General features: G+C 40.4%; 1 protein-coding gene across 1 annotated transcript; it reads right to left on the reverse strand.

The window, feature by feature from the left end:
* Positions 1–2,762: 2,762 nt before the first annotated feature.
* LOC121509897 (protein-lysine 6-oxidase-like) lies at positions 2,763–22,698 on the reverse strand. The gene is made up of 7 exons (XM_041787682.1): positions 22,173–22,698; positions 9,534–9,642; positions 9,043–9,174; positions 7,872–8,028; positions 7,595–7,690; positions 5,868–5,983; positions 2,763–4,548 (listed from the first exon to the last, which is right to left on the reverse strand). The coding sequence occupies exons 1-7, from the start codon at positions 22,696–22,698 to the stop codon at positions 4,542–4,544; spliced, it is 1,143 nt and encodes a 380-aa protein (XP_041643616.1). The 3' UTR covers positions 2,763–4,541.
* Between the last annotated feature and the right edge of the window lie 3,893 nt (positions 22,699–26,591).

Consider the following 26,591-nt stretch of genomic DNA (forward strand, 5'->3'; position numbering starts at 1 on the left):
GCTAATGTGTGCACATACTACTATCTGCAAATGTGTGCACATACTAGTATCTGCAAATGTGTGCATATATCTGCAAATATGTAGACCAATTTGTAACTGTGGACTTAGTTGTTTATATTTTTATTGAAAGAGTGAAGAAAATAATGACCTACTTTTCTCCAAAATTGTGTCACAGCTGTGGTTGAATTGTCATCTTTGCTAGACAGGGTTTCATTGTGTTCTGTTTTTCAAGCAGAAATCACCAATTTAACGCTGAATGAGCCGGGTGATGTTAGCAATAAGAACGATAGTGCGGTCTGTAACATTTATATTTTCATTTATATCAGATGAAGGGAAAGAGAGCCATTCTTGAACAGATGTGCTAAATGGCACAGAACAATGCTGATACATTTGAATAACATCAACACATCAACAATAATGAGCAGATAGGATGGCTAAGTGGCAGCGACTCGGCTCGACTCCAGGACCACCTAGTACAGGGTTTGATTCCGGCAGTGTCTGGAAAATTTCTTCATTTGTTTTTGTTTTGCTGGTGACTCTTCTGCACTGCTCAGACATGTAATCGCTCAGGCCAGGAAATATGCAGGACTTGAGTATTTGCTTCAGTGTGTGATTGAAAAGTACCATCCTAAAATAATATTTGTTTCAGTCCATGACAGTTTGCACTAAATAGTCATTTTAATATTTTGATTTATTTCTCTGACATCAACGCTGATGGTTCTGTCAGCTGTCAGTAAGTCCTGACCTCAGAAGGGATAATGTGCCCACCATGCTAAGTCCACAGTTACAAATTGGGCTGCATATTTGCAGATAGGCTCACGCATTTGTGAATCTTTGCACAAATTTGCAAATCTTTGCTCACATTTGCAGACACCTACTGACCACAGTAGCAGGGCCCATGTTCATAGATGCTGCACCTGGGGCTAACAGAAGCTCAAATCAAGAGTTGATAGCAACGGCAGAATCAGCTGTTTGGCATTGGCAGAGAAGATTTCGTTAATTTTTAATGGGCACAACCCACATACTCAGCTCTGCTGCTCATCCCACAATTGCATATTCCTTACAAATGTGGTACCATTTAAAAGGGCAATCAACAGGCTTTCCAACAGTATAAGATTTATTACCAAGAAGCATTGTTACAACAAAGAGATAATCTACCAAACACAAATTTCCTTGCTTCTTGTATATATATATCCTGCCCTCTTCCTGTCCTCTTATTCCCCACTTCACTGAGCAAACAACACTCTCCTGATGAGCCCAGACCTCAAATGTGGCATGACAGACTACGTGACCTCCACATGTGTGTTTTACTTTAATGATGACGCCCAAATGTTTGCTAAATGGAGAAATAAAGCAGCCTCTGTTTATTTTGGCTGTCTAAAGAGCCACAGGCCTTTCAGAGAGACTACCCGGATGCTCTTAGCTCATTAAGAACACATTTTTTCCAGCATAATTATAATGTGTAACTTTGAAACAGCTAAAGGTGACCTGGAACATTAGACTGGATCTATGTTTGTTATCAGAGGGTGTGTAGTTAGTGTGCGTGGCCTCTTTAAAGTTCCAGGTCACTTAAATGTATTGAAGGGCTGATCATATTTTTTTATGCAGCTCCACCCTCCTCCCCTGATCCTCCTCTCAGCTGGCAGCTGAAAGTTCTTTGTAATGCTTTGCACATTTTTAATGATAGACAGGTCTGCTCTGCTGTGGAGCTATTATTGTTGCAAAACTATTTCCAAATGTGAACACAGATCTGTACACAAATTTTCAAATGTGTAGATAGATATGCAAATGCATGCACAAATCCACAACTACGCGTATAGACCTGCAAGTGTATCTACTGATCTACAAATGCATTTTTAGATCTGCACATGCATGCCAGGTTTTGCAAGTCTGTTACAACATCAGCAAATTTGTTCATAGGTCTTCAAATGCTAACTAATCCTTAATTTATTCTGGTTCTGAAAACCTGCTCTTTTTTTACTTTAAGCTGTCAAAATACTCTCAAGCTGTCAGTTACAACTGAAATCTGCCTTCCAACTTTCTGTCATACACTCATGACTTATGCAACATTTCTGTATGGAGCCATCATTGTTGCAAAACTATTTGGAAATGCATACACACGTCTTAACACAAATCTGAAAATGCATTTGCAAATGCATGTGCAAATTCAAGAATGTGTGTACACATTTGCAAATAGTTTTGCAACAACAATAGCTCCACGGTCTACATGCAGGCCAGTCCCGGCTCCGCCCCCTTTTATTGCCATGCTGTTGTAACTCATGCAAACTGTGTCTTGGCATTGTCTCACTGTTTCTGAAGAAAACACGGTCTGGATGGAAGCATACGTTGATCTAACACCTGTATGTAGCTTTCAGTATTAGCGCTGCCGTCACAGATGTGTACGTGACCCATGCTATGGGCACTAAAACACCACACCTTCATGAATGCTGGCTTTTAAACTCTGTGTCTTGACGGTCCTTTTACTCTTTGACCTGGAGGACCCGACAGCAGACCACGGCACACCTTTCCATTTAGGGTCAGTCCATGTCAGATGAGTTCAGGCCCAGATAAGTTGGTTTTGGATGTTGCTGATACATGGCTCTGGCCAGTCTTCACTTGCATTCGTACATGCAGTGTCGTACTGTTAGCTGACAATGGTTTTCTGACATATTCCTGTAATACCCATCACAGAATGGTGTCAGTTTCTAATGCAGGAAGAATCATCTGTATTGAGTCAGCACACACAAAAAGCTCTGGGAACATTGAAGCAAACTTTATTAATGTGGCATAGTAAGGCAGATTGATCTGAACAGGAGCTTATTTATATACAGCTCTGCAGTAATGTGTGGTTACAGTAAAGTATACACACTGTGTATGTCGATACAGCATCAACAACAACAGACACACAGGCATGAGAAAATTTCTCTTTGCCAGCATATATTTTTCCTCTGGTACATACTTTGGATTAAACGCAGTATTAGGACCTAAAAGAAGTACATTTTAAAATCATATTTAGCACCAAAAACCAAACGCCTCCTCTATAGCACCAATAAAAAGGAAAAAATGAAGAAGGCGTAATTAACAGGAAGTTCAAGAAATCCTTGTGTTTTAAATATTATTAGAAAGTTACATTGTCATTTTACACTTTCCCAAAAATTGTCAAATAAAATAAACACATGAAAATAAAAATTTGCTTTTATCACATGTTGCACCGAGTCTAGCAGGACCAAGAAGAGCGTGAATGTCTATTTGTATTCACGACCTCTTAATCTGGGCTTTTAATTCTGCTTTTTTCACTTTGATGATGAGATGTTGATATCAGAAAATTTTGGGACACCGATTAAAAACAGCTTTCCTGGTTTGGATATCTATTTTAATCTAAAATATGAAATCAAGGAAACTGACAGAAAAATTCCCCATAACACAAGAAAAAGTAAATTAAAGGAAAAAAACAACAAAACTGCTGCTGAACATGTGCAAAGTTTATGAAACAAGCGACCACTAACTCATGCTGTCAGAAAGATGTGCATAAAAGAACAGAATCTCTGCTTTTGAATTTGTAAATAGAATAATGAACCTGAACAATCTAAAACAAAATAAAAGCATCAGGTTGCACCAGATTTTTGTAACTTCAGACCAAGCAGCAACTATCTGATGTGTAAAAGAAGAGCCGGTGCTGAGGTAAGAAAACCCAAAGGTTCTCCACTGTCCACTCGAGGCTGGCTGCAAAAGCTCTGTAAGTTCAAGTAACAGCCCTTACTGTGTCCTATTTTTACAGCAGGATTAAGAAAGGATTTTGGTCTGAATCTATCATGTATTTTTGGGCGCATGCAGTTTGGGTGATTCATTTTTTAAATAACTCATCCTTGCTGATAATATCAAGACAAGGGAGTGATGTTCAGAATATCAGAACTGCTGTGACTAAGTCATGGGCACAGGGCTGCAGGCCAAGAGATCAAGACAATGACAGCAGACATGATATCCAGAAGAAATGCCCCCTAACTAAGTAATGTATTATACTGTGACGTATTTTATCATATTGAAATATATCAAAGTGTATCATAAAGTAACACAAGCATAACATTTTGTATGGTGGTGCAATGCAATGTGATGGAATGGGTCTTTTTGAGTGCTGACTCCGTTTTAAAGCCTTTTTTTGTTGTGCATCTTGATATTGTATATCTCGATATTATTATTGTTGGAGTGTGCTTTTTTATTTTGCTTTCTTTAAATTCATGTTTACGATGAAATCTGGTATCTGTAGAAGTCTATGCTTACATAAATGTGACAGAACATAATGATAAGTAGGACGTGACTGATTGCTAATATAACAATCCAGTTATACACTGGAGTTATAAAAAGCTGGTGCAACCCAATCCAAAACCTGTAACATAACTTAATATTTACTCAACATCTAAACTAAGCTTCCCCCTACATTTTTCTTTATCTGAATTATTTAATTTACTGGTAACTGTAAAAGCTTCTTCTTCTTCTGCAGCGTTTCCACTGTTTGTGTTCAAGCTCATGTTGCAGAGTCGATCTCAGTAGCTGCAAAGGACGAAAGCATTAATCAGATGGAAAGTGCTGAGAATAAAGGTAGTGAACTAAATTATTGAGTTATGTTGTAAAACTAATTTTGAATCAAAGTTGTAGATATTCCTAAAAACAGGTGTGTCAAACTCAAGGCTGGGGCCAAATCCAGCCCGTGGGACGGTTATATGCAGCTCGCAAGATCATATCATATTTGTATTCTACCTGGCCCCCCAGTATGTTTGCAGATGTCCTCCAGTATAAAAATGTAAACTTAACCATAATGATTTAAAATTTCCTTGTTAAGCCATAAAAACCAGAAAAAATAAAAAGTGAGAAAAACTGGATAAAAAGTCAAGAATGTGGGGAAATTAATTTGCATTTTCATTTCTTATTTTCAATTTTGCATCTGAAGATTATGACTCAAACTTAAGATTTGGACTTTTCATTTAATGCTTTGACCTTTTCAACTCATAAATTGTACTTTATATGTTGTATTTTATCTTTTCGATTCAGTTTGAAATCTTAAGTCATATTCTTACGTTTTCCATTCTTTATTTTAAATTTTGTATCATATTTTCAATACATTTTATACATTACCATTTCAACCCCTAACTTTGGCCTTTTAATCCCATGTTTTGACTTTTAAACTCATGATTAAATTTTTTTTCTCATATATTCACATTTTAAATTCATAATTTTTTACTTTTTATATTTTTGGTCATTTTTTTTTTTTTTTTTTTAACTTTTTAAGCCATTATTTTGAATTTTAGCTCATATTTTGACCTTTTCAACCCCAAACTTTGGCTTTTTAATCCCATGTTTTGACCTATCAGACTAACAATTTAAAATTTGAAGTCATATTTTGATATGTAAACTTATGATTCAAACTTTTAAGTCATATTTTGATTTTTAAACTTATGATTTAAAATTTTAAGTCATATTTTGACCTTTCAAACTTATGATTTCAAATTTCCATTTATATAGTTGTCCTTAAAAACATTATTTTTCTATTTTGACATCGTGTTCTGATCTTTAGGACTAATAAGTTGGACTTTTTATCTCAGATTTTGAGCCTCTAAACTTATCATTTTTACTTTTTGGGATTTTCAAATGATTTATCATTAGTACTGTTTTTTTTTTTCTCATATTTTATTACTGGTGAAAATGAGGTTGACAGTTTAAGGTTGTGTTGACCCTGTTAGGCTCTCAGGTTAGACCTAAATTCAGAAACTGGCCCCTACTGTGATTGAGTTTGACACCCCTGCTTTAAAACATAGTTACTGGTTAAACTGGTTAAACTGGGCTAAATTGGAGAAGAAGAAAGTGTTTCTTACAATGTTGTGCTGCATCCGGAGATGTGAGCAGAGGTGCCTGTGTACTGAACATCACAACGAACCACGTTGTTGTTAAAGTTGGACTCTGGAACCTGCTGCCGGGGATTTACTGTCACCTGCAGGGACACCACAGCACGACAAGTTTGGACAATATCACAGCAGAGGGAGAGAAGGGACTGTTAACAAGGTTGTAAATGTCAGCATTAACATTTTCTCTCCATTGAAACAGAAGTTATATGAAAACTAACAATAAAGCCGTTAAAGCAGGAGTCAGCGACTTTAGAGCAGAACAATATCTGACCCATAAGATTATTTTGATAGTGACCTTGATTTTTTATGTGTTCATTTATTTTTCATTCATCAAAAACACCATGCCGATCACTGGCAGATAGCTTAAGCAGCGCTGCAGTCAGCAGACAATTTATGGTGCTGCAAACAAGGCACTGACACAGTTACCACCGTCAACTCCTCTTAAGCCTTCTGTCAACAACAAATGGTGCAAATCCTGTATAATATGGTTTGTCTACAGTATAAAAAACCAACAGAATCAGTGCTTAGAGCAAATTATCATCAGGTTTTTAGATCAGAAAAATAAATAAATAAATAAATAAAGGCCCCACGCTCGGTAGAGATCAGTGCTTTCATAGTGCTTTTATGCCTCTGGAGCAAAAAGGTGCCATGCATTTTCTCATTGTGCTGTCCAACATTATATTCCTTGCACACAGCTACAGCTTCACTGGTGGAAAGACTGATCAGCTGTGGCTTCATGAAAACAGGTAGGATAACATAACTGGCATCCATCTTCATCCATTCTTCCTTTACTTTCAGAGCCTCTAATAGAGATGTTTCATAACCTTGCAAAGCAGATGCATTCACCTGTTTCCTTGTTTCTCACTGGTGAATCCATCTTGCAAAGCTCCCGTCTGAAAGGTTAAGGCCCAGTTAGAAAGTGACAGGACCAATCAGCGTCGAGGGGCGACGGAGTCGTGAGGTAAGCAAGCAGCAATTACGGTGGAAGAGATTAGCATGGACGCTGCTAAAGCGCCAGTTTTATCAGAACTTGATGACATTTTTTCATTAAAAGAAGAACGAAGAACAGCAGTGAGTTGTTTTCTTTTCAAAAAAACGACAAAAGTCGTGAACTGACATGTCTACAGCCGCCATTGTTCGCGTTATGCAGTTCTCTATGGAGATTACTCCTCGGTAGCGGCTACGTCACGTGTTTTGTTGCTGTGATTGGCCCGTAAAGATGTGACAGATGAGGTTTTTTTTTCAAAGGCTCTGCCCTTTCTCAAACGCCGTCTATGAGAGGTTTACCAGATGAATGTGTGAAACAAATCCATCTGGTGTGTCAGGTTAGATGTTTCCCTTCCCAGCTCGAGTGTTTAGCTAAATTCATTCTTCACAATAACACGACTGGTTAGTGAGGAGTCACAGGCACTGTTGCTTTTTCAGACTAAAAATGTGATAAAACGCTTCAATAAGTTAGAGCCCAGGGCGTAGAACGAATCAACAGTCACTGTCAAAATAAATAAACACATGCAGGCTTGTTTGTGTTTTTAGAATGTGTAGAGACAATAGAACAGTTAATTTAGAGTATTTTACAGCTCAAATTGAACGTATATCCCACATGCTGTGATGTTTTTGGTGAAAAGCGTGCTTGTCCTTCACAGCCCTAACAAGTATTCAGTATGAATCTCAGAAATATGAAGAATATCAGTCCAGACCTTGAGGATGTATCTTCCAGGAGAGACATCAGTGATGTCGATCCACTGACAGTCAATGTCAGCGCTGTAGGTGTCGTAACAACCTGGACTCAAACCCTGCAGACAATCAAACGTTGACATTCACATTATTAACACGATTCCCCCGGCATTCAGAGAACAAAAACAAAAAACATTTTGCAGGGCCTGAAGTGTCCGCTTTAGCTAGGCCTGTAAAGAGAGTCGGTCACCACAGAGTCCCATACAATCCGGCCTGTATTCATACAGGCTGAGTTCTGACCTGAGTGTGTGAGGTGCAGGCGAAGCGGCGGTAGTATCCCGGGTCACAGGAAGTGTCCTCCAGACAGAAGCTGGCCTTGTGGCCCTCAGCGACCTGCCTCTGAGTGCTGGCATCCAGCAGCTCGTACAGGCTAAACTCGTCCATGCTGTGGAAGTGACTGAACAACAACCAACACACAGTCTTTGAGAAAATTCTCATTTTAATAAAATACATAGAACAAAAAAGGCATTTATGAGGAAACTTTTCAGCCGTTATTAAAGTAGGACAGGAGCGGTGTAACCATCCATCAGTGTGGACCGATTTATCTTCAACCTCAGCTCCAAAAAAGTCGGTTTGCTTTGTAAAATTTAAAAAGCAGAATAAAACGATTTGCAAATGTTTTTGCACATTTCAGACGTTTAAACTGAGACATTGTACTATTTCATGGACATATTAGATCATTTGGAATTTTATGGCAGCAGCACGTCTCAAAAAAGCAGGTACGGGCCACCAAAAGGATCAAAAAGTAAGGAGTTCCAGTAAAAAACGCTGGAGGAGCGTTCTGTAAATAATGGACAACTACCTGGCAGCAGGATAGTAACATGACTGGGTATGAAAGGAGCATTTTAGAGAGGCGGAGACTCTCAGCGGTAAAGATGGGGAGAGGTTCTCCATAAGACCACCAGCTACAGTCCATAATATCATGAAAAGATTCAGAGAATCTGGAGAAACCTCTGTGGACAGGGGACAGGCTGATGGTCAATATTGGATACAGACGATCTTGGGGCCCTCGGGGGCCACTTCATTAAAAACAGGCACTGCATGGCCTCAGGAACACTTCCAGAAATCACTGTCTGTCAACACAGTTGGCCGTGCCATCCACAAATGACAGGAGAAGAAGTCATATGTGAACAGGATCCAGAATCACAGCCATCTCCTCTGAGCCACAGCTCATTTAACATAGACTGGGTAAAAATGGAAAACTGTTCTGAGGTCAGATAAATCAAGACTGAATATTCAATTTGGAAACTATTGCTTGTCATCTTTTTGTGTTGATTTTGAAAATTTGCCAAAATATTAACTGTCTGTTGAAAGTTTCCATCGAGCTTTGCAAAAAAAAGAAAAACTTTGTGCTTGATTCTGTTGACTCCACATTCCATAGAAGCACACTGAAAATAATTTTAGCACCTACTTATGACAGCTGTGCCACTCCCAGGCATATCGAGGTTTACTGGGCAGGAAGTCAGCTGTTCCCTGGTTCTTCACCCTTTGAGGAAACCTCAACAAAACCCTGGTGTCATAATCCTGAGAGTAGGCCGCAGAACTGGAGGAGGAAGGAGAGACAAGAACAGGAGACAGGTAGGAATGATGAACAGTTGGAATATTAAAGTTGTCTGTCTAAAAATATCAAGCATATTAGAACAAAATCAGCAGTATCAGAGAGCGCATCCACTCCTTTTCAGCCACTTTGATCCGTTTCTGCTGAAGATTTGTGGCTCCATTTGGACTTTTTTGTTCCACATTTAAAGACTTAAGTAAACCTCTAAAACAAACATGACCTCAGCCTGAAACAAAATCAGTCCAGTGAGTTTGGTGCAGAGAACAAAGATCCTTTGTGCAAATCTGAACTCTGAATTAAAACCCAACTGGAAATTTCATCAGTTTTTGCTTTTCAGGTCTTACGAGGCGAGGCAGTTCTCCTCAGCAGCACAGCGGAGATTGTACATGGCCATCCTCTGGACGTAGGAGGCGATCTGGATGTAGGACGGATCAGGAACCAGATCAGGGAGTCCTGCAACAAGACAGAAAACATCAAAGTCAGCTAATCTCATATGGAACGATCCAGAACACTGCCACCTGCTGGTGTGGAGAGTTTAGTCCAGTCAGGGGTGTGACAAAACAGCACTCAGGTTCACCTGTACACTCCTCTCTGTTTTAAGGAAAGCTTTGTATTAAACTTTAAAAGAGGTCAGAGGTCAAGGTCTGCTTTTCTGGGGTCAAACTGATTTGTTAAAGCCTTCTTGCCATATTTAGCCAGTATATCTCTGCAGCAGCATCAGTGATTCCTCTCTCCATCATTTGCTTTCTTTTGTGCTTGATGAATGTGTAAATGGTGTTGATGGTATATTAACATGATGATCCACTGGGAACGGCTCTGTTAGTGTAACCTGAGCGCCCCCTGCTGTCTCTATGGGGCCCCTGCACCATGCTGTAAAACACAAATCCTCATTCCAAAAAATATTTCATGTTCAAAACGACACTTTTTGTTTCCTTTCTTTCTTACTTTAATAAACACAGACTGAAATACTTGCTGGCACCGTGTTCCAAAAAACTTGGAACAGGGACTAGAAAAGACTGGGAAAGTTGTGGAACCATGATTAGTAGTGATGGTGAGATGAAGGTCCATGAAGCATTGAAGCTGTCCAGAAAATCAGTTCAGAAAAGGGTTCATTTCTCGAGGCTTCATGTGTACACGAAACCACCTGCAGGCCAAAGAGTGTGAAACAGGCAGCTGTGATCTTCACCATGTTTTCTGTGATACACTGTATTATGCTTCAGTGACAGCTGTTTGGAAATGACTTTAAATAATGAGAAAAATGTATGACTATAATTTGTTTACATCATTAAAGTGTATTTTTAGTGAGTTTATAATGACTGCTATATCATATACATATAAATATAGGTAGCATCATATAACCTATTAATGGCAGTAGGGCACTGATCATCAACTGGTGGCTTGAGGGCCAATTCAGGCCCCCCAAAGCTCCCCGTCCGGCCCCCAGAGGATCATTAAATTCAGAAAATGAAGCAGAGAAGATGTTTTGGTTTTAAGGGTATCTCTTAGCTTTAAATGTCCACCCCAAAAACAATTAATATTTCAGAATGACTGCACATTTTTTCATCATTTCATCTGTTTTACAGAAATTCACTTGTCAGCCATTATTAGTAAATATTTTTTTAAAGGTGGCAAAAATAGATGAAAAGTGGCAAGAGTGGATACAAGAGTGGAACAAGGGGGATAAAACATGCAGGACAGGTGGTTTAAAAGGGGTTAAAGTAAAGCAAAAACTGGGTTAAAGGGGCAAAAAGTATCACAAATGGGATTAAAGTGGCAAAAATGTAGCAACAATAGTCTGGCAAAGTAGTGAAAGGGACTAAAGAGTGGCAAAATGGGTAAAAAGTGAAAAAAGTGGGTTAAAAGTGGCAAAAAATGTTTTGAAATGGCCAAATGAAGTGGTGTAAAGGGCTTAAAGTTGTCAAGAAAGAGTTAATATTGGTGCTAAATCATAATTGGGAAGGGCCCATTCTCTTTGATTTTCAGGGGTCTAGCCAACACTGTGGGCGGGCCTGTCTCCTTGTGGCCTGCTACATTATAGGTAGTCACTGCTAATGCCTAAAAATTCCTGTGTTTTGAAAGGAAAAACAATAATATGATATGTTAATCAAACCAAACTATTTATTTAATTTCTGTGTATTTGAAAGTCCAACCCCCAGGGTCTCTGTCAAGCCTAAATCTGGCCCTTGTGCAGATGTACTTGATGACCCCTGCAGTAGGGGTAATATTCGTGTTCTGTGTCACTTGGTAAATGGCATTGGTTTGACTGTCCTACTCTCCAAAATATACAAAACTAACCCAAAATCTCCTCTATCATAACCACACATTTTGAACCCATGGGGTTTATATTGCTCTCAAACCTCACACAAAGATCTGAACCACTAGCCAAACCAGTCATGTGGCGGGGCGGCGAGGCTTCAGACGTCACCAATGATGTCACTCATCTAAAACAATAAAAGCCTCAGTACACATGGCGTGGAAACACTTCCTGGATCACTCGACACACGCTTTGAAGCACGTAACATCACTAATGATGAGGTATAAAATGACTCCTGATAGGTTCAGTTGCTCAGAATCAACCATAGCATGATGTTCTCTTCTCTGATAAAGACTGCAAAAACAAAGTCACATCTGACCTCAGCAAACTGGAGTTAAGTGTCTTTCCCAAGGACACATCGACATGTAACTGCCAGAGCTGGGATCAAACCCACAACCTCCTGATTGCGACCGACTCTACCTACGGAGCCCTGTCCATCTTAATACCCGGTCAATGGTTGGTCCAGATTGGCTTAAGAATGGTGACCCCTCCAGTGCCTTTGCTTTCTTTATGGATGTCCATTTCTGTGCCCATGTGTGTGTATAAGCTGCTAGCTTGCCAGTGTCAGCCCCGGCTCCAGGCTGTGTAACCCTTTATGAGCTACCATAGAAGGCAAAAACAAAAAAAAAAACCCACGTTTATAAAAAATAAACTATCAATAGTAGTGCAATAAAACCTCTAAGTGTGCCAGATACTTTTGAGCATGTACGTTTGCAGAAGACCGTGTGCAGACAAACGCCATCATATGTCATCACATACACGTAAAGTAGGAAGCGCTGTGAAAGGCAGCGGTCTGGATTATATAAAAGCATGCGCTTTTCACTAGATTTCTGCAAAAGAAGGAAGGATATTTCTGGAAGGAAACAGAACTCTGGGACTCAATGAATGTGTGATATGTTAGTGTTAGTCCTCCAGTTTTATATGCAAAAAGAATTATTGCTCTATTTCATTTGGTTGCAATTTTCCCCGTGGTTAAAATAGATATGCAATGGAAGGGCTGGTGCTCCTGCAGGTTTTAAAGGGCTACAGTCCTTTCCCAGCTAGTACAAGTAAAACTTGAATGCTAAAAGACTTTGTTCTGGAAAGATCTCTGCTGAAAAACTTCACAGCTCCTGCTGGAAAAGATAAGAGCAGATTTAAAAGATGGAAAACTGAGACTTAATTCAAGAGCTTCACTTGCATTAGGGTTTAGAGCTCATGTAAGCAGTCACTAAACCACAATTAAAGCCCTGTTTCAGTTTTGTTTTAAGGCTTGAGTCAATTTTCTGATGTTTATTTGTTTAATTCAAGTATTTACAGCGATGATTGGTATTTAAAGGTTACCAAGATTAGGATGCAGATTAAGTTCACCCACTATAAACAAAATTCTGTGGTGTTTTACTTTGTATAGTTCATTTTATTTTGTGAAACTTCCGGTTTCCGGAGGCTGTGACTGGCTGCTAACTTTCTCTGCTCTTCCTGAGGCTTCCGACCCGCCCCCCCCCGGTGCTGTGGAGAGTTCACACCTGCAGCGAATCACTCATCAAGAGCACTACTTAAGACCTGCTGCGGCTCTCTACGGCGCCTGAGTCTTGCCTAACTTACCTCACGGTAAACATCAGCTCTAGGCTCCTTCTCTCACGAGATCCTCCAGAGAAGTTCACCAGTGTTTATTTGATGATTGTTTTGAGTAATCTCCGGTGCTTGTATTCTCCTGTGCTCATTTCTAACGTGCCTCTCCATTCCTTTCCAGTGCCTCCTGCCCAGATCACCGCAGCCAGCTCCAGCACTCTCTCACCCTCTCGGACTTTTGGAATCCCCCCTCCCTTTCCCACTTACCTGCACAATAAAACTGTTAAAACCTGCTTCTCCGCCTCCGCATCCTGGGTCCTACCACTACACAAATGTAACAAATTCCAATTTATTCTAGCATCATGCATCAAGTGAGAAAGCTACTTTTTCAGGGTTGTTGTTTTTTTTAATATATATTTGATAAATGACCCTTTTTTGGTTAAATTGTGTTTGCATGGCAACATAAAAACCTACACAAAACTAGCCTAGTTACTCAGCAGTGAAGATGCAGCTAACTGTTAGTTCAGCAGGGAGCAGGATTGTTGCCAGAGTAAGGTCAACATGCATATTTTTAAAGACTGAGGTTTTTCCCTGTGTTTTGGCCTTTCACACTTTCACACACACTTAAATGCACCTTCAGTGAAACTCCGTTTATGGGGAAGTTTTTTATACAAATACAGTATTTGACTCTTATAATGAAATGTGCTTCTGCTCTGTCTCCAAGTTCATATGCCTGATTTTGTCAGTACTATTTTATGGAGCAAGTATTGATGCAAAACTATTTGCAAATGTGCACACAGATCTGTACACAAATTTTCAGATGTGTAGATAGATATATAGGTTTGAAAATGCATGCACAAATCCACAAATGCATGTACATATCTGCAAGTGTGTTTACTGATCTAAAAAGATTTGCATGTTTAGATCTGCAAATGCATGCAAATCTTTTTACAAGATATGTAAATTTGTACAAAGATCTACAAACGCTATCTAATCCTTAGTTCATTCTGGTTGAGAAAATCTGCTCTTTTTGCTTTAAGTTGTCAAAAATACTCTCTAGCTGTCAGTTTCAACTGAAATCTGACTGTCATACACACATGACTTTTGCAACACCTCTGTATGGAGCCATCATTGTTGCAAAACTATTTGCAAATGCATACACACGTCTGTACACAAATCTGAAAATGTGTGCACAGATCTACACAAATTTGCATATCTTTTAACAAATGTGCAAAACTGCACACATTTGCAGGTCTATTCACACATTTGGATTTGTGCATGCATTTTCTAACCTATATATGGATTTGCGTACAAATCTGTGTTCACATTTGCAAATAGTTTTGCAGCAACAATAGCTCCATACTGTTTAGCCATACATTCAATGAATAACACAACTTAGGTTTATCATGTGTCACTCAGAATTCATGGATTAGACTGCAACAGCTGATTTATGCAGGATGGGCTGTTATTGGTGTGTAATGCAATCATAATTAGAGTTTAGAATAACATAGACAGCATCAGCTGCAGGAAACGGTCACTGATAAGGTTGATATTTGACATTAGGCGTCTCACTGTTACGCATGAACAGAGGGACTGTGCTTCTTTTTCTTCCTCTCTTTCTGATCATCTTCTACTACACACAGGTGATAACAGAGCGAGGGGAAATCGTTCAACAGCAATGCACCACCCGTTGCTGCATTGCTCCGCCCCCTTTATGCAGAGTGTGGAGCTCCGCCCCTAATACCGTCAGCATCAGCTGTTTTTGTCACCATCCACTCAGTGAAAAACAGTCCAACTTAAGGAACACTGTTGCTCTGATCAGTGTAACTTCTTCTCCACTGGCCAATCAAAATGGAGAAGGGGTGGGACTTCTAATAATGGTGAAAGGGAATCTAATCTTACTCATCTTTTCAAGAAGAACATTTCTAGTGATTACACTTTGAAACATGAGGATGTGAAGCACATAGAACTATTTTGAAAAGTAAAAGTACCGGTCTATAAAAACACTCAAGTAAAAGTAAAATGTATTCAATTTAAAGTTTACTTTAAGTACTGAGTACTGTGTAAAGCAGTGTAACTCAACCCTGCTCAACCAAAGAGACAAATTGTTAAAAAATACGTTTGCAAGAGCCACAATCTAAGTGGTTAAAATTGGAAAAATTGGAAAAATGGCATTTAATTGCAAAAGGCAGCTTTAATTTGCAAAAATTAGCAAAAAGGCGAAAAAAACAGGCAGAAAATTGCAAAAAGCTGGATAAAAGTGTCAAAAATGGACTAAAAGCAGTAAAAATGAAAATAAAATAGCAAAAAAATTGCAAATAAGGGCAATGGAAATATGCAGCCAAAAACAGAGGTTGACAATTAGAGCCTACTGTGTAAGTGTAGGAAACAAACTGATTAATGTCACTTGCAATGGTTAATTTCTGAGGTAAAATTTTCCTTTTTAAGGGTTTCTGGGGGAATAATATTTCAAATTTATACATAAAAAAGCCACAAATCATCACAAAAGAGCCACATGTTGAGTATCACCGGTGTAAATACTAGGAAGTTGTTATTTAAGATCAACAAGAGAATAAATCTCCGACCAGGCTGTTCAGGTAAAGTCCCACCTCTGTAGTAAATTAAGAAACACTGCAAACATTTACAGACTCATATAAAGTTAAATATAACTTCAGATGTGTCTATATTAGTTCACACATACAGTTTAACTAAACTTATGTGTTTAGTGTTGAATTTTTTACAGTATGACAAAGCTGCAGTCACCTGAACATCTGTGGTAATGAGGGTCTCCTCTGGTAAGAACTAAGCAAAGAGACAACCTCATGGAAAGGCAATGCATGCTGATGAAGACTCAGAGTATACATCCATCAGGAACACCTGAGGCCTGTACGACAAAGCTGGATTAACACGCCCAGGATATCTCTCCGTTAGCTGGACTGACTTATCAAGACATTCGCAATCCAGATCAGCTGTATGACGAAGCTGGTTATCAACTCTGTAAGTGCACCCAGGGTTTTCCAATCTGGATCAGTGCGCGCTCACATGGTGTTTGCAGCATCTGACCAGTCGCAAACATGGAGAAACCCTGCAGAGCAGGGAACAGACAATCATTCCTAAAAAATATGAGGAAGTTAAGTCAATCATCCAGGCCTGAAGCAACACTGTCACCGCAGCAAAAGCCAGGAAGGAAAGCTGGCAGAAAATTGCCAACTCTGTTAATGTGTAAATTCATCAGATTATACAATATTAATTCATCGGACAATATAAACGGACAGCACTCTGATCACACAGTTTCACTTTATTACAGCACAGATGTTTGGGGCAGAGCTTCCTCAGCCAATTTTGTGTTGTAATATTAATTCCTCACCATGATGGCTCGAGTAGTTGTGCGTTCTATTAATCCATGTTTCTGCAGTTATGCCATGTGTGACCATTATTACTAACCCCATTATTTCAGATGCAAGCCTAGTGGAGCCAAAAGGACTTGGGAACAAGTGAAGATCAAATATAAGAACATACATCAAAGTGGCGAGTGACAAGGCTTTATCTCTCCACACTGTCTCTGTTGTATGGATGAAATCACCAGAATTGATCTATCATCTATCCCTAAATATTCTTTCTTTCCTAAGCGCTTTTCTCACGATTACCAACTACAGGATCTTCTAAGAATGAGGAGGCCATTTTCCAAGAGAACTAATTGGTCAGGAGGCGGTGCTTTTATACTCGCTGATCTCGTATCCAGAACATAACCTGCTCTGGAGCAAGTTAGCTGTTCAGCATAAGTTACCGCGGTGATTTATCCCGCTAAGAAGTCAGCCAGTGGGGCATGCTGAGGGTAGTCGAGTGGTTAAGGCGGCACCATGTATGCAGGCGACCCGGGTTTGAATCTGGCCCGTGGCACTATTTCCTACATGTCTCTCCCCGCTCTCTGCCCTGACTCTATCCACTGTCCTCTCTCTCTAATAAAGGCATGAAAAAGCCCAAAAATAAATCTTAAAAAAAAAAAAAAAAAAAAAAAAAACAGAAGTGAGCCAGTGTTGTCGTACAGAAAATCCAGGCTTAATCCTGAAGTTATCTCGATAAGAGAAAATCCAGCTTCGTTGTACGGGCCTCTGAAGTTGCAGGAACTCTAACCCCTAATTTCCATATACAGCGTGCACACAGCAGAACGCCGGCGTATCGTACCACGGAGCACTTCGCTCCCTCTCTAGTATATCAGAGCATTTCCTAGCTGGCGCTTCAGACCAGTGGCGGCACGTGCCTGGAGTGGCACTTCACTCCGCTTCGTTTCAGATACGCTGCAGGTCTATTTTCAGCGCCAGCCGCTGCCAAACATTGTAAATTCACTGTCGTTCAGAAAGCACCAACCATGGAAGTCACAAGCGTCGAACATCTGGTTCTTTCAAAATAAAACACAATGCACGGACTCCCGATCGTAAATCATCACTATATCAACATTATGTCTCATCCTGCAGCAAGAACAAAGGGTCACCGAGAGGTCAGTGGGTCACAAAGCTACAATGGCGCCATTGATGAGGAAAAGTTAACTTTTGGAGATATTTAGCCAAAGAATTTTGGATAAAACCACAGATCCTTTAAGCAAACATTAACCTTTTAACTTCCTAATGTACTCACTCAATGGAGGAAGTGATAATATCATGGGCTTATACTGGAAAGGATGACAAATTAACTCCAAAAGGTAAAATAGTCTGCTGTTGATATACTATTCCTGCATGAACTCGTAGTTCTCCTGGGATCTCTTCCTGCTGATCAGGGCTTGCGTGCCGCAGCGCAGCGCTCTAGTCTTGCTTCCAGTGGGTGAGGTTGCTTGCGTTTTGGTTGGAGCAAACCTGTGGCACTTCGGTGCGCAGCGTGCACGCTGTATGTGGAAATTTGGGGTGACTCAGTGGATAACTTCACTCATGGTGCAAATGTGTCTCACATCAAAAACAACAGCAATCCACCAGAAACAGGAGAAAAAGAACCCCAGCAGGGGTCAATGCACAAAATAAACATCCAAACACAACTAGACACTCTACCTAAGGGCATGATGGGAAATTCCACTAACACATCAACTCAGATTTGAAATCATAGTGTTGGACTTAAAAGTGAGGGATCAACACACAAATAACTTCAACACTGAAGATCAGAATGGAGTTACACTTAAAATCAACTCTGAGCTTTAGCACTGATAATTCAACACTCCAGTTTTTACAGTTAATGGATGTGATAGAGAATCATTCTCTCCATGTGCTACTGTGGAGTCAACAGTGGTGGAAAAGTAAAAGAGTGTAGTATTCAAGTTAAAGCACTCTGATTAAAACTTACTTCAGTAGAAGTACTGGTTTAAAGATGTACTTAAAAAGTAAAAGTACCTAAAAAAAACCTTCTCAATTACAGCAATTTGAGTAAATGTAATTAGTTACTTTCTCCCTCTGTAAAAACCCAACATTAACCCAACATGAGCTCAGTGCTGAGCAACATTTAGTATAACTGAGGAGACAAAACCAGGCAGAAACCTGCAGCAGAGCCAGACTCATGTTGAAAAGGAACGAGGGATTTATGGTTGTTTAGCAAACAGCTGGCCAACCTTAAAAGTATGAGTACCTAACACCCGTTTAAACAATAGTTAACATGAAGATCAGTGATCATCAACTGGAGGCCCAAGGGCCACATCAGGCCCCCCACATCTTCCCAACTGGCCCCCAGAACATTAAGATATTCAGAAATATGCAGAGGAAAAAAAGTTTGATGTACACTATACTGCCAAAAGTATTCACTCACCCATCCAAATAATTGAAATCAGGTGTTCCAGTCACTTCCATGGCCACAGGTGTATAAAATCAAGCACCTAGGCATACAGACTGTTTCTACAAACATTTGTGAAGGAATGGCTCGCTCTGAGGAGCTCAGTGAATTCCAACATGGTACTGTGATAGGATGCCACCTGTGCAACAAGTCCAGTGGTGAAATTTCCTGGCTCCTAAATATTCCACAGTCAACTGTCAGTGGTATTGTAACAAAGTGGAAGCCTTTGGGAATGACAGCAACTCAGCCACCAAGTGGTAGGCCATGTAAAATGACGGAGCAGGGTCAGCGGATGCTGAGGTGCATAGTGCACAGAGGTTGCCAACTTTCTGCAGAGTCAATCACTACAGACCTCCAAACTTCATGTGGCCTTCAGATTAGCTCAAGAACAGTGCGTAGAGAGCTTCATGAATGGGTTTCCATGGACAAGCAGCTGCATCCAAGCCATACATCACCAAGTGCAATGCAAAGCGTTGGATGCAGTGGTGTAAAGCACGCCGCCACTGGACTCTAGAGCAGTGGTCACATATTATATTGTCTGTGCAAAGTGTTACTTGAATTTTGATCATAAATCGATTTATTAAAATCAATATGTAATCGCTGTGCTTGTTAGTCTGAAAACTCAAAAAAATTAATATGGCAGCAACACAGGAGGAAACAACGAAGAAGACGTTAAGTTCAAGTGACTTCCGGTATTAGAAGATGAGATATGGCTGCGCTCGTCTGACTTTCCGTATGAAGTGGAGGTCCAGCTCCTTCTCACTCATTTGCTACTCAGTACCTATGCTCTAACCTGACGCGCCAGATGGATTTGTTTCACACATCCATCTGGGAAAGCTTCAATAGAAAACGTTTGAGAAAAGGCAGAGGCTTTGAAAAAAACTCTGAGTGTGATTGGATGAACGTTCTGTCTGTCACATCTCTACGGGCCAATAAGAGCACCAAAACACGTGACGTAGCTGCTATCGAGCTGCTCGTGCACAGCTACTGAGGAATAACGCGAAACATGTCAACTGTAGACATGTAAGTACTCAACTTTTGTTGTTTTTGAAAAGAAAACAACTCACTGCTGTTCTTTGTTCTTCTTTTAAAGAAGATATGTCGTCAAGTTCTGATAAAACTGGCGCTTTAGCAGCATCCATGCAAAGCTCTTCCTCCATAAATGCACCAGCTCCTGCTGCTGCTTGTTAACGTCACGACTCTGCTGCGCCTGAAAGTACTGCCCCTCGTCACTGATTGATCCTGTCACTTTCTAACGGGGCCCAAACGGTTTATGGAGCTATCATTGTTGCAAAAGTATTTGCAAATGCGTACAAAGATCTGTGCACAAATCCACAAATGTGTGTACAGATCTTCAAATCCGTGTAAAGATTTGCAAATGTGTGCAAAGTTTTACAAATTTGTACAAAGATCCACAAATGTGTGCACAAATCTGCAAATATGTAGACCAGTTTGTAATTGTGGACTTAGTTCATTTTGGTTCAGAATCTGCCTCTCAGTTGGCTGTCATACACTCGTGACTTTTGTAACATTTGTACCGCGCACAATTTGTACTCAGATCCATAAGCGTGTACTTGGATCTGTAAGCGTGAAGGCTGGGTCTGTTTCCCTCAGCGCAGGCTCGTAGGCAAGGCTGCCTTTCTCATCACATCTGCATCACACAGGAGGCAGCAGTTAAGACTTGTAAGGGCTCTATAAAACGTCAGTGTGGAAGGAGAAATGTTATGGTATTATACTGCTATTGTTATGATTCATATTTTCATTGAAAGAGTGAAGAAAATAATGACTTCCTTATCTCCAAAATGGTATCACAGCGGTGGTTGAATTGCCATCGCTACAAGACAGGTGTTCATTGTGTTGTATTTAACAGAAATCCCCAGTATGACGCCGTATGAGCCGGGTGATGTTAGCAAAAAGATCGTTAGAGTGGTCTGTAACATTTATATTTATATAAATAACAGGGGAAGAGAAAGATTGCCGGTCTGGCACGGAGCTTAATGTTGACATCTAAATCACATTACTCCGCTTTTGAGGATGTGTTGATCAAGTGGCTGAGTGGCAGTATTACGGAGTTTCATTCTACTAGGCATGGGTTCGAATCTTGCACTGTTCTAAAACTTTGTTTCTTATTACCTGGCCAGGAGACATATAGGACTTGAAAATTAGTTTCAAGTCCTATATGTCGGTTGTTTTGATCAATGTGTGATCAATATGACCGGCCTGACGAAATATTCATTTCAGCACTAAACAGTCATTTTGATATTTTGATTATTAGCTCTGACATCACGCCGATAGCTACGTCAGCTCCCCTTAAAATAGAAAATCGCTCTGCAGTCCCGTCAGCAAAGGAATCCAAACATATAAACATAATCGATAACTAAAGTTCTGCTGTGGCCACCAGAAAAACTCTGAAATTAGAAACCTCAGAGTCACCTGGCTCTGCCCAGTGTGGTGCTGATCCTGCACCTGCAGCACAAACGGCGCCAGCGTGATGACTCTTCCTCCACTGGTGAAGACTCCCTCTACCTGTCATCTACTCCTGCCTGCGCATGCGCGGATTCTGGCCTGATGCTGATTCAGCATAACAAACACTGCAAACATTTCCTGACCTGAGTGATTAAATTCATGATCAGTGCGTAAGAGTTACCAGCAAAAAACAAACCTTTACCCAACCCTAACCCAACCTTCACGCTTACAGATCCAAGTACACGCTTATGGATTGGAGGACACATCGTGTGTGGTACAAGTGTTGCAAAAAGTCACGTGTGTATGAGTGAGAGGCAGATTCTGAACCAAAATGAACTAAGTCCACAATTACAAATTGGTCTACATATTTGCAGATTTGTGCACGCATTTGTGGATTTGTGCGCAGATTAATGTTCATATTTGCAAATACTTTTGCAACAATAATAGCTCCATAACGGTTCAGATGGGAGCTTTGCAAGATGGATTCGCCAGTGAAAAACAAGGAAACAGGCTATCCATCTGCTGTGCAAGGTTACCTATGCTCAGTCCTGAAGCTGAACCAGGGTTAGACACTCAGTCATGAACTAGTAAACTAGCAGCCAGTTCCTTTGTTAATATTCTAATTTGTTTGTGCCTTATTTTTACGTTTGAGCCAGTCTAAATACATGACAATCCCTGTTTGACTAATAACACATAATTACATTTAACTACAAACTTTATTCATATCTGGGTGTTTGATTATTTTTAGCTGACAGACTCATAACTAAGACTTTTTTTGTTGTTTTTGAGGACAACAGAAAGCTATAAAGAAAAGGACACGGGTATCAGAGTATGTTTTTCGTACCGTTTTGGTGAAAGCTGGTCCCGTACCCGTGCCGTTCCTGGACCCGTGGTCTGGGTCTGTAGTAAGAGTTGTAGTAGTTGTAGTAGGGATAGTAGTTGGAGGACTTGTATGGGTTGTAGGGATCGTCTCCGACCATCATGTCCTCCCTTCTGACCGCTGCAGAGTCTCCCTCGCCGCCGGTTGCTTGCTGCTGCTGACGCGCCAGCATGCGTAATTGCGCACTGCTGCTGGCTGCAGGGACCCGTGGGGACCCCCGGGACGCAGCGGGGGCCGTGTCATTACCACTGCTGAGGACGACCACGGGGTTACTGCGGCGGGGTGACCCTGCTATCCTCCTAGCTGATGGACGGGGACGGTACTGAGAGCCGCGGCTCAGGATGCTGAAAACCTGCCCGTTATGTTGCCATGTCAACCCCCTCCGGAGAGCGTCATCCCCACCTGTAGCCTCCTGAGCAAAAGCCCCGCAGAGGAAGCAACAGAGGAAAGGAAAAGACAGCAGCAGGGCGTGAGGAGAGGGTCCCTTCATGATGCAAAATAAATTATTTTAATAAAATCTAAAAAAAATAAAGAAACTGTTTTTGTTTTCCAGCACAGAGCTTCTGATCGGAGGAGTTTCTTCAAAGTGTGGCAGCTCCACAGCTCGTGCTGCTGTTACTGCACAGAGAGAGGGAAGGAGAGCGAGAGGAGGAGGAGGAGGAGGAGTTGAAAGTTTGAAGCCTCAGAGGTTTTAGATGCACTCTTTTACTCATTTGGTGTTTCAGTGTCTTTTTCAGCAGAGTCAGCATAAATGTGATGTAACACTGAAATTTAGAGAGTGTCATTTCTGTCCTAGATATCTAATTTATTCATGATTTTTCCTGCGCCTAAGTTGCAGAAAGAATGCCACAGATGCACTGAGCTGTTAAAAACAGCCACCTTAGAAAAAAGATACATGTGTTTAACTGGGGGAAGAGGGGCTGGGTGGTTCAGCACCCTGAAGTCCTTTGAGGCCAGGTCAGACCACAATATTATTTTAGTCTGTTTTTATCCATCAGGTTAGGCAGCCGTAGGTCCAGGTTTGTGTTGTGACTGATGACATTGTGATGTTATGATGAGCAGAGGTGTCAAGTAACTAAGTACAAATACTTTGTTGCCTTACTTAAGTAGAAATTTTGGGTAACTATACTTTACTGGAGTAAATATTTTTCAGCCAACTTTTTACTTCTACTCCTTACATTTTAAAAATAGCCTCGTTACTGCTACTTCATTTCAGCTTGTTTTCATTCCAGCTTGTCATCGTTCAACAAAACACAAATAAAAAACCCAAAAAACCATCCAGATAAATCACGCCATCTGGATAGAGTGAATTTGATTGTGGTTGGATGAGAAGTATAGACATAACACCATTCTGACACCCTATTGGTTTGTACGCGATCCATCGCACCTGCGCACATGACACAGATCACGTCACACTCCAGCAAGGAAATATCAGGTGAATGTAGCCTAGTATGAAGATGTCTGTGGCAGAGACTCAAGAGAACTCGAGCGAAATGTCCCAACCAAGCACCAGTGAGGAGGTTGGTAGCCAGGAGGACCACTACTTAGAGGCAACTAGTCATCACATCATCCTGAAACACGTTAATGCTCAGTAGTACACATGTGTGGTTCTTGAATGTATCTGCATTGTACTAAAATGTGTTCATTTTCAATGGGCATAAATACGGCTGAAATAGCTGCATCCCAAATTTTTCAACATTAACATTTTCATATAACATTAGTCATTATGGCCTTTAGAAAAATGTTTTGGGGGAGGTGGGGTAGTGACTATGGTAGAATGGAATGGAATGGTAGAAATGAATGGTAGAAATGAATGGTAGAAATGAATGGTAGAAATGAATGGTAGAAGAGAATTGGCCCCTGTGGCACGGCCTAAGCTTTTGTCCTTAATGGAATTTTTACCCCTTTATTACTTTTACTTTTATACTTTAAGTAGTTTTGAAACCAGTACTTTTACACTTTTACTTGAGTAAAAAGCTTGAGTTGATACTTCAGCTTCTATTGAAGTCTTTTTAAACCCTAGTATCTATACTTCTACCTGAGGAATGAATGTGAATACTTTAGACACCTCTGATGATGACATTATAAACAGAGAGGCACAGGACTAGACTTAACCCAGTACTATGACTGTAAATACAAATACTGCATTAACTGCACTGTATTTGTTTGTCTACTTAGGCTTCCTGTTAAATCCCCTGTCAGAAGTATCCAAGTTGGACTCACCATGAGCTACCTGAGTGTCAAACGGTGATAAGAGCACACGTAAAAGAATCTCTTTTTCAGAAAAAAACACAATTTATCTGCAATCTTTGCTAAAACATAAAACAATACCCAGAGTCCTGGACAGGCCCGCCTACAGATTTGGCTGGGCCCCTGACTAACCCAGAGAGTGGCCCCTCCCCAGCTGTGATGGTATCAGTGTGTGTGTTGGCTCAGTAGCATTGGTGCTAGCATCCTGGCTAACAGTTACTCCATTATGGAGCTGAAAGATGAGCCATGCCAGTACTGGGTCTGATGTTAAAGTTGTTTATTTGTGCCGCTTTTTAATCTCTGTTAACCACTTTTTCAGCCCATTTTTGACCCTTTGTTTGTCACTTTTCATCATTGTGTGCAATTTTTTTTTTACCCAATTTGCCTTTTTTAAACCATTTTTGCCACATTTTAACCACTTTTCATCACTTTTTCCCACAAGCTCTTGCCACTTTAAAGACCCTGTAAAGTGAAATCCAAAGTTTTTGTCTTAATGCACTAGATATGTTGGAATATGGTTGCTGTAAACATGTGAAAACACTGAGATCTACATGTGACTGAGTCTTGAATTGACATTGTTCAAAAAGTTTTTCACCTCTTTCCTGGCTGATTTAATGTGGGCGGGGCCAATATGTGGGCTCATGATGTCACCAGTCCACAGTGGGGAATGGCCCCGCCCCTCTAACACTACAATAAGAAATCACAGAGCAGTTCATCTCAGTCCAGTCTGTTGTTAGTGTGACGCCCACTAATGTGTGGTCACATGTGGGGTATAATTTTTAAAAATTTTTCCTTAATTTTTCTTCTGTCAAATTATTATTTAAAGCACAGTTAATAGTTTTTTTTTGGACTATGAATACAAATCTGTATGCACCTCCAGACCAGTAGGGGCAGTATGGGACGGGCTCGGCTTCTGCAGAGTGTGAATACAGTAGAGCCGCCATCTTGCCTCCATTGTATCCACAGCAACGAAACAACTAAAGCCACGTCTCTGCCTCTCTTCTTTGTTATACTGTTTTACAGGTTTGTAAAGTACAAAACAAGTTGAAGTGACAGCGTTTCATTCACTAATACAATGTGTCGGGTTATAAACATGTAGATTGGGTCGTAATGTTAACAGGAAAAGCCGTTATGCCAAGTGAAAGAGTGTACAGTGTTATCAGCTAGCGCTAAGGTGGGAATGCTAACAAGCTAGCGGTTGCTACAACATTAGTTTCAAGCTCTGTTTTGGCTTATGTGTTGTTGCTTAAGTTTAATGTTAGTTTCAGCGTTACTTGTATGCTTGTATGCTTTTCCTGAGCAGTGCTTTTGTGTCTGTGTTAAAGATGCACTTTAGTAGTTAGGATCATTTACAAATCATACAGAGACACACCTGAACACACACCACACATACCTGCGCACACACGCACGCGCACACACGCACACGCATATACTCGCGCGCACGCGCGTGCACACGCATATCCATTCCATTTTGCTGAATAAGTTGTGTTTAATGTTTTCCCCAGTGCTTATTGAACTTAACCAGCAGGGTTTAAATAAGAAAGGTTTTCTAAAACAAAGGAAATGTTAGTTGATAAAGTGCTTAAGTGCATAGTAAAAGGTGACATTAAAAGACATTTTTCTGTGAAGTTGATGTGAAATAATAGTTAAGGTGAAGTTGTATATTTACAGAAACGTGAGAAAACTATTTCTACATTTATGTCAAATGGACATTCGTCATACAGCATAGTAATGCAAATAAATAAGTTTATGGGAGAAAATGTGTTAAATAAAGCATTGTATCCACAGCAACGAAACAACTAAAGCCACGTCTCTGCCTCTCTTCTTTGTTATACTGTTTTACAGTGTCACCCAGGATCAGAGACAGAATTAAACATTATTAACTGTATACATGGTCTTAGCTCTGGGACCTGTAACATTAGCTGATGTCACTGCCTTTATTGAAAGTTAACAGTCAGTTAAATGTTTCTTTGTTCATTGTGAGGACAGTTTACCAAATCTATCAGCCACAGTGGTCTATGGATCAGACTTTGTCTCTTCTTCTAAGGTCAACAAAAGGTCAAGAGACGGGCTAATAGCATGAGCATGACCTCTCATAACCCTTTTTTCCACTTTTTTGCCAGTATATTTCCC

The sequence above is a fragment of the Cheilinus undulatus genome, linkage group 5 (assembly GCF_018320785.1).
Source record: "Cheilinus undulatus linkage group 5, ASM1832078v1, whole genome shotgun sequence".
NCBI classification, from domain to species: Eukaryota; Metazoa; Chordata; class Actinopteri; order Labriformes; family Labridae; genus Cheilinus; species Cheilinus undulatus.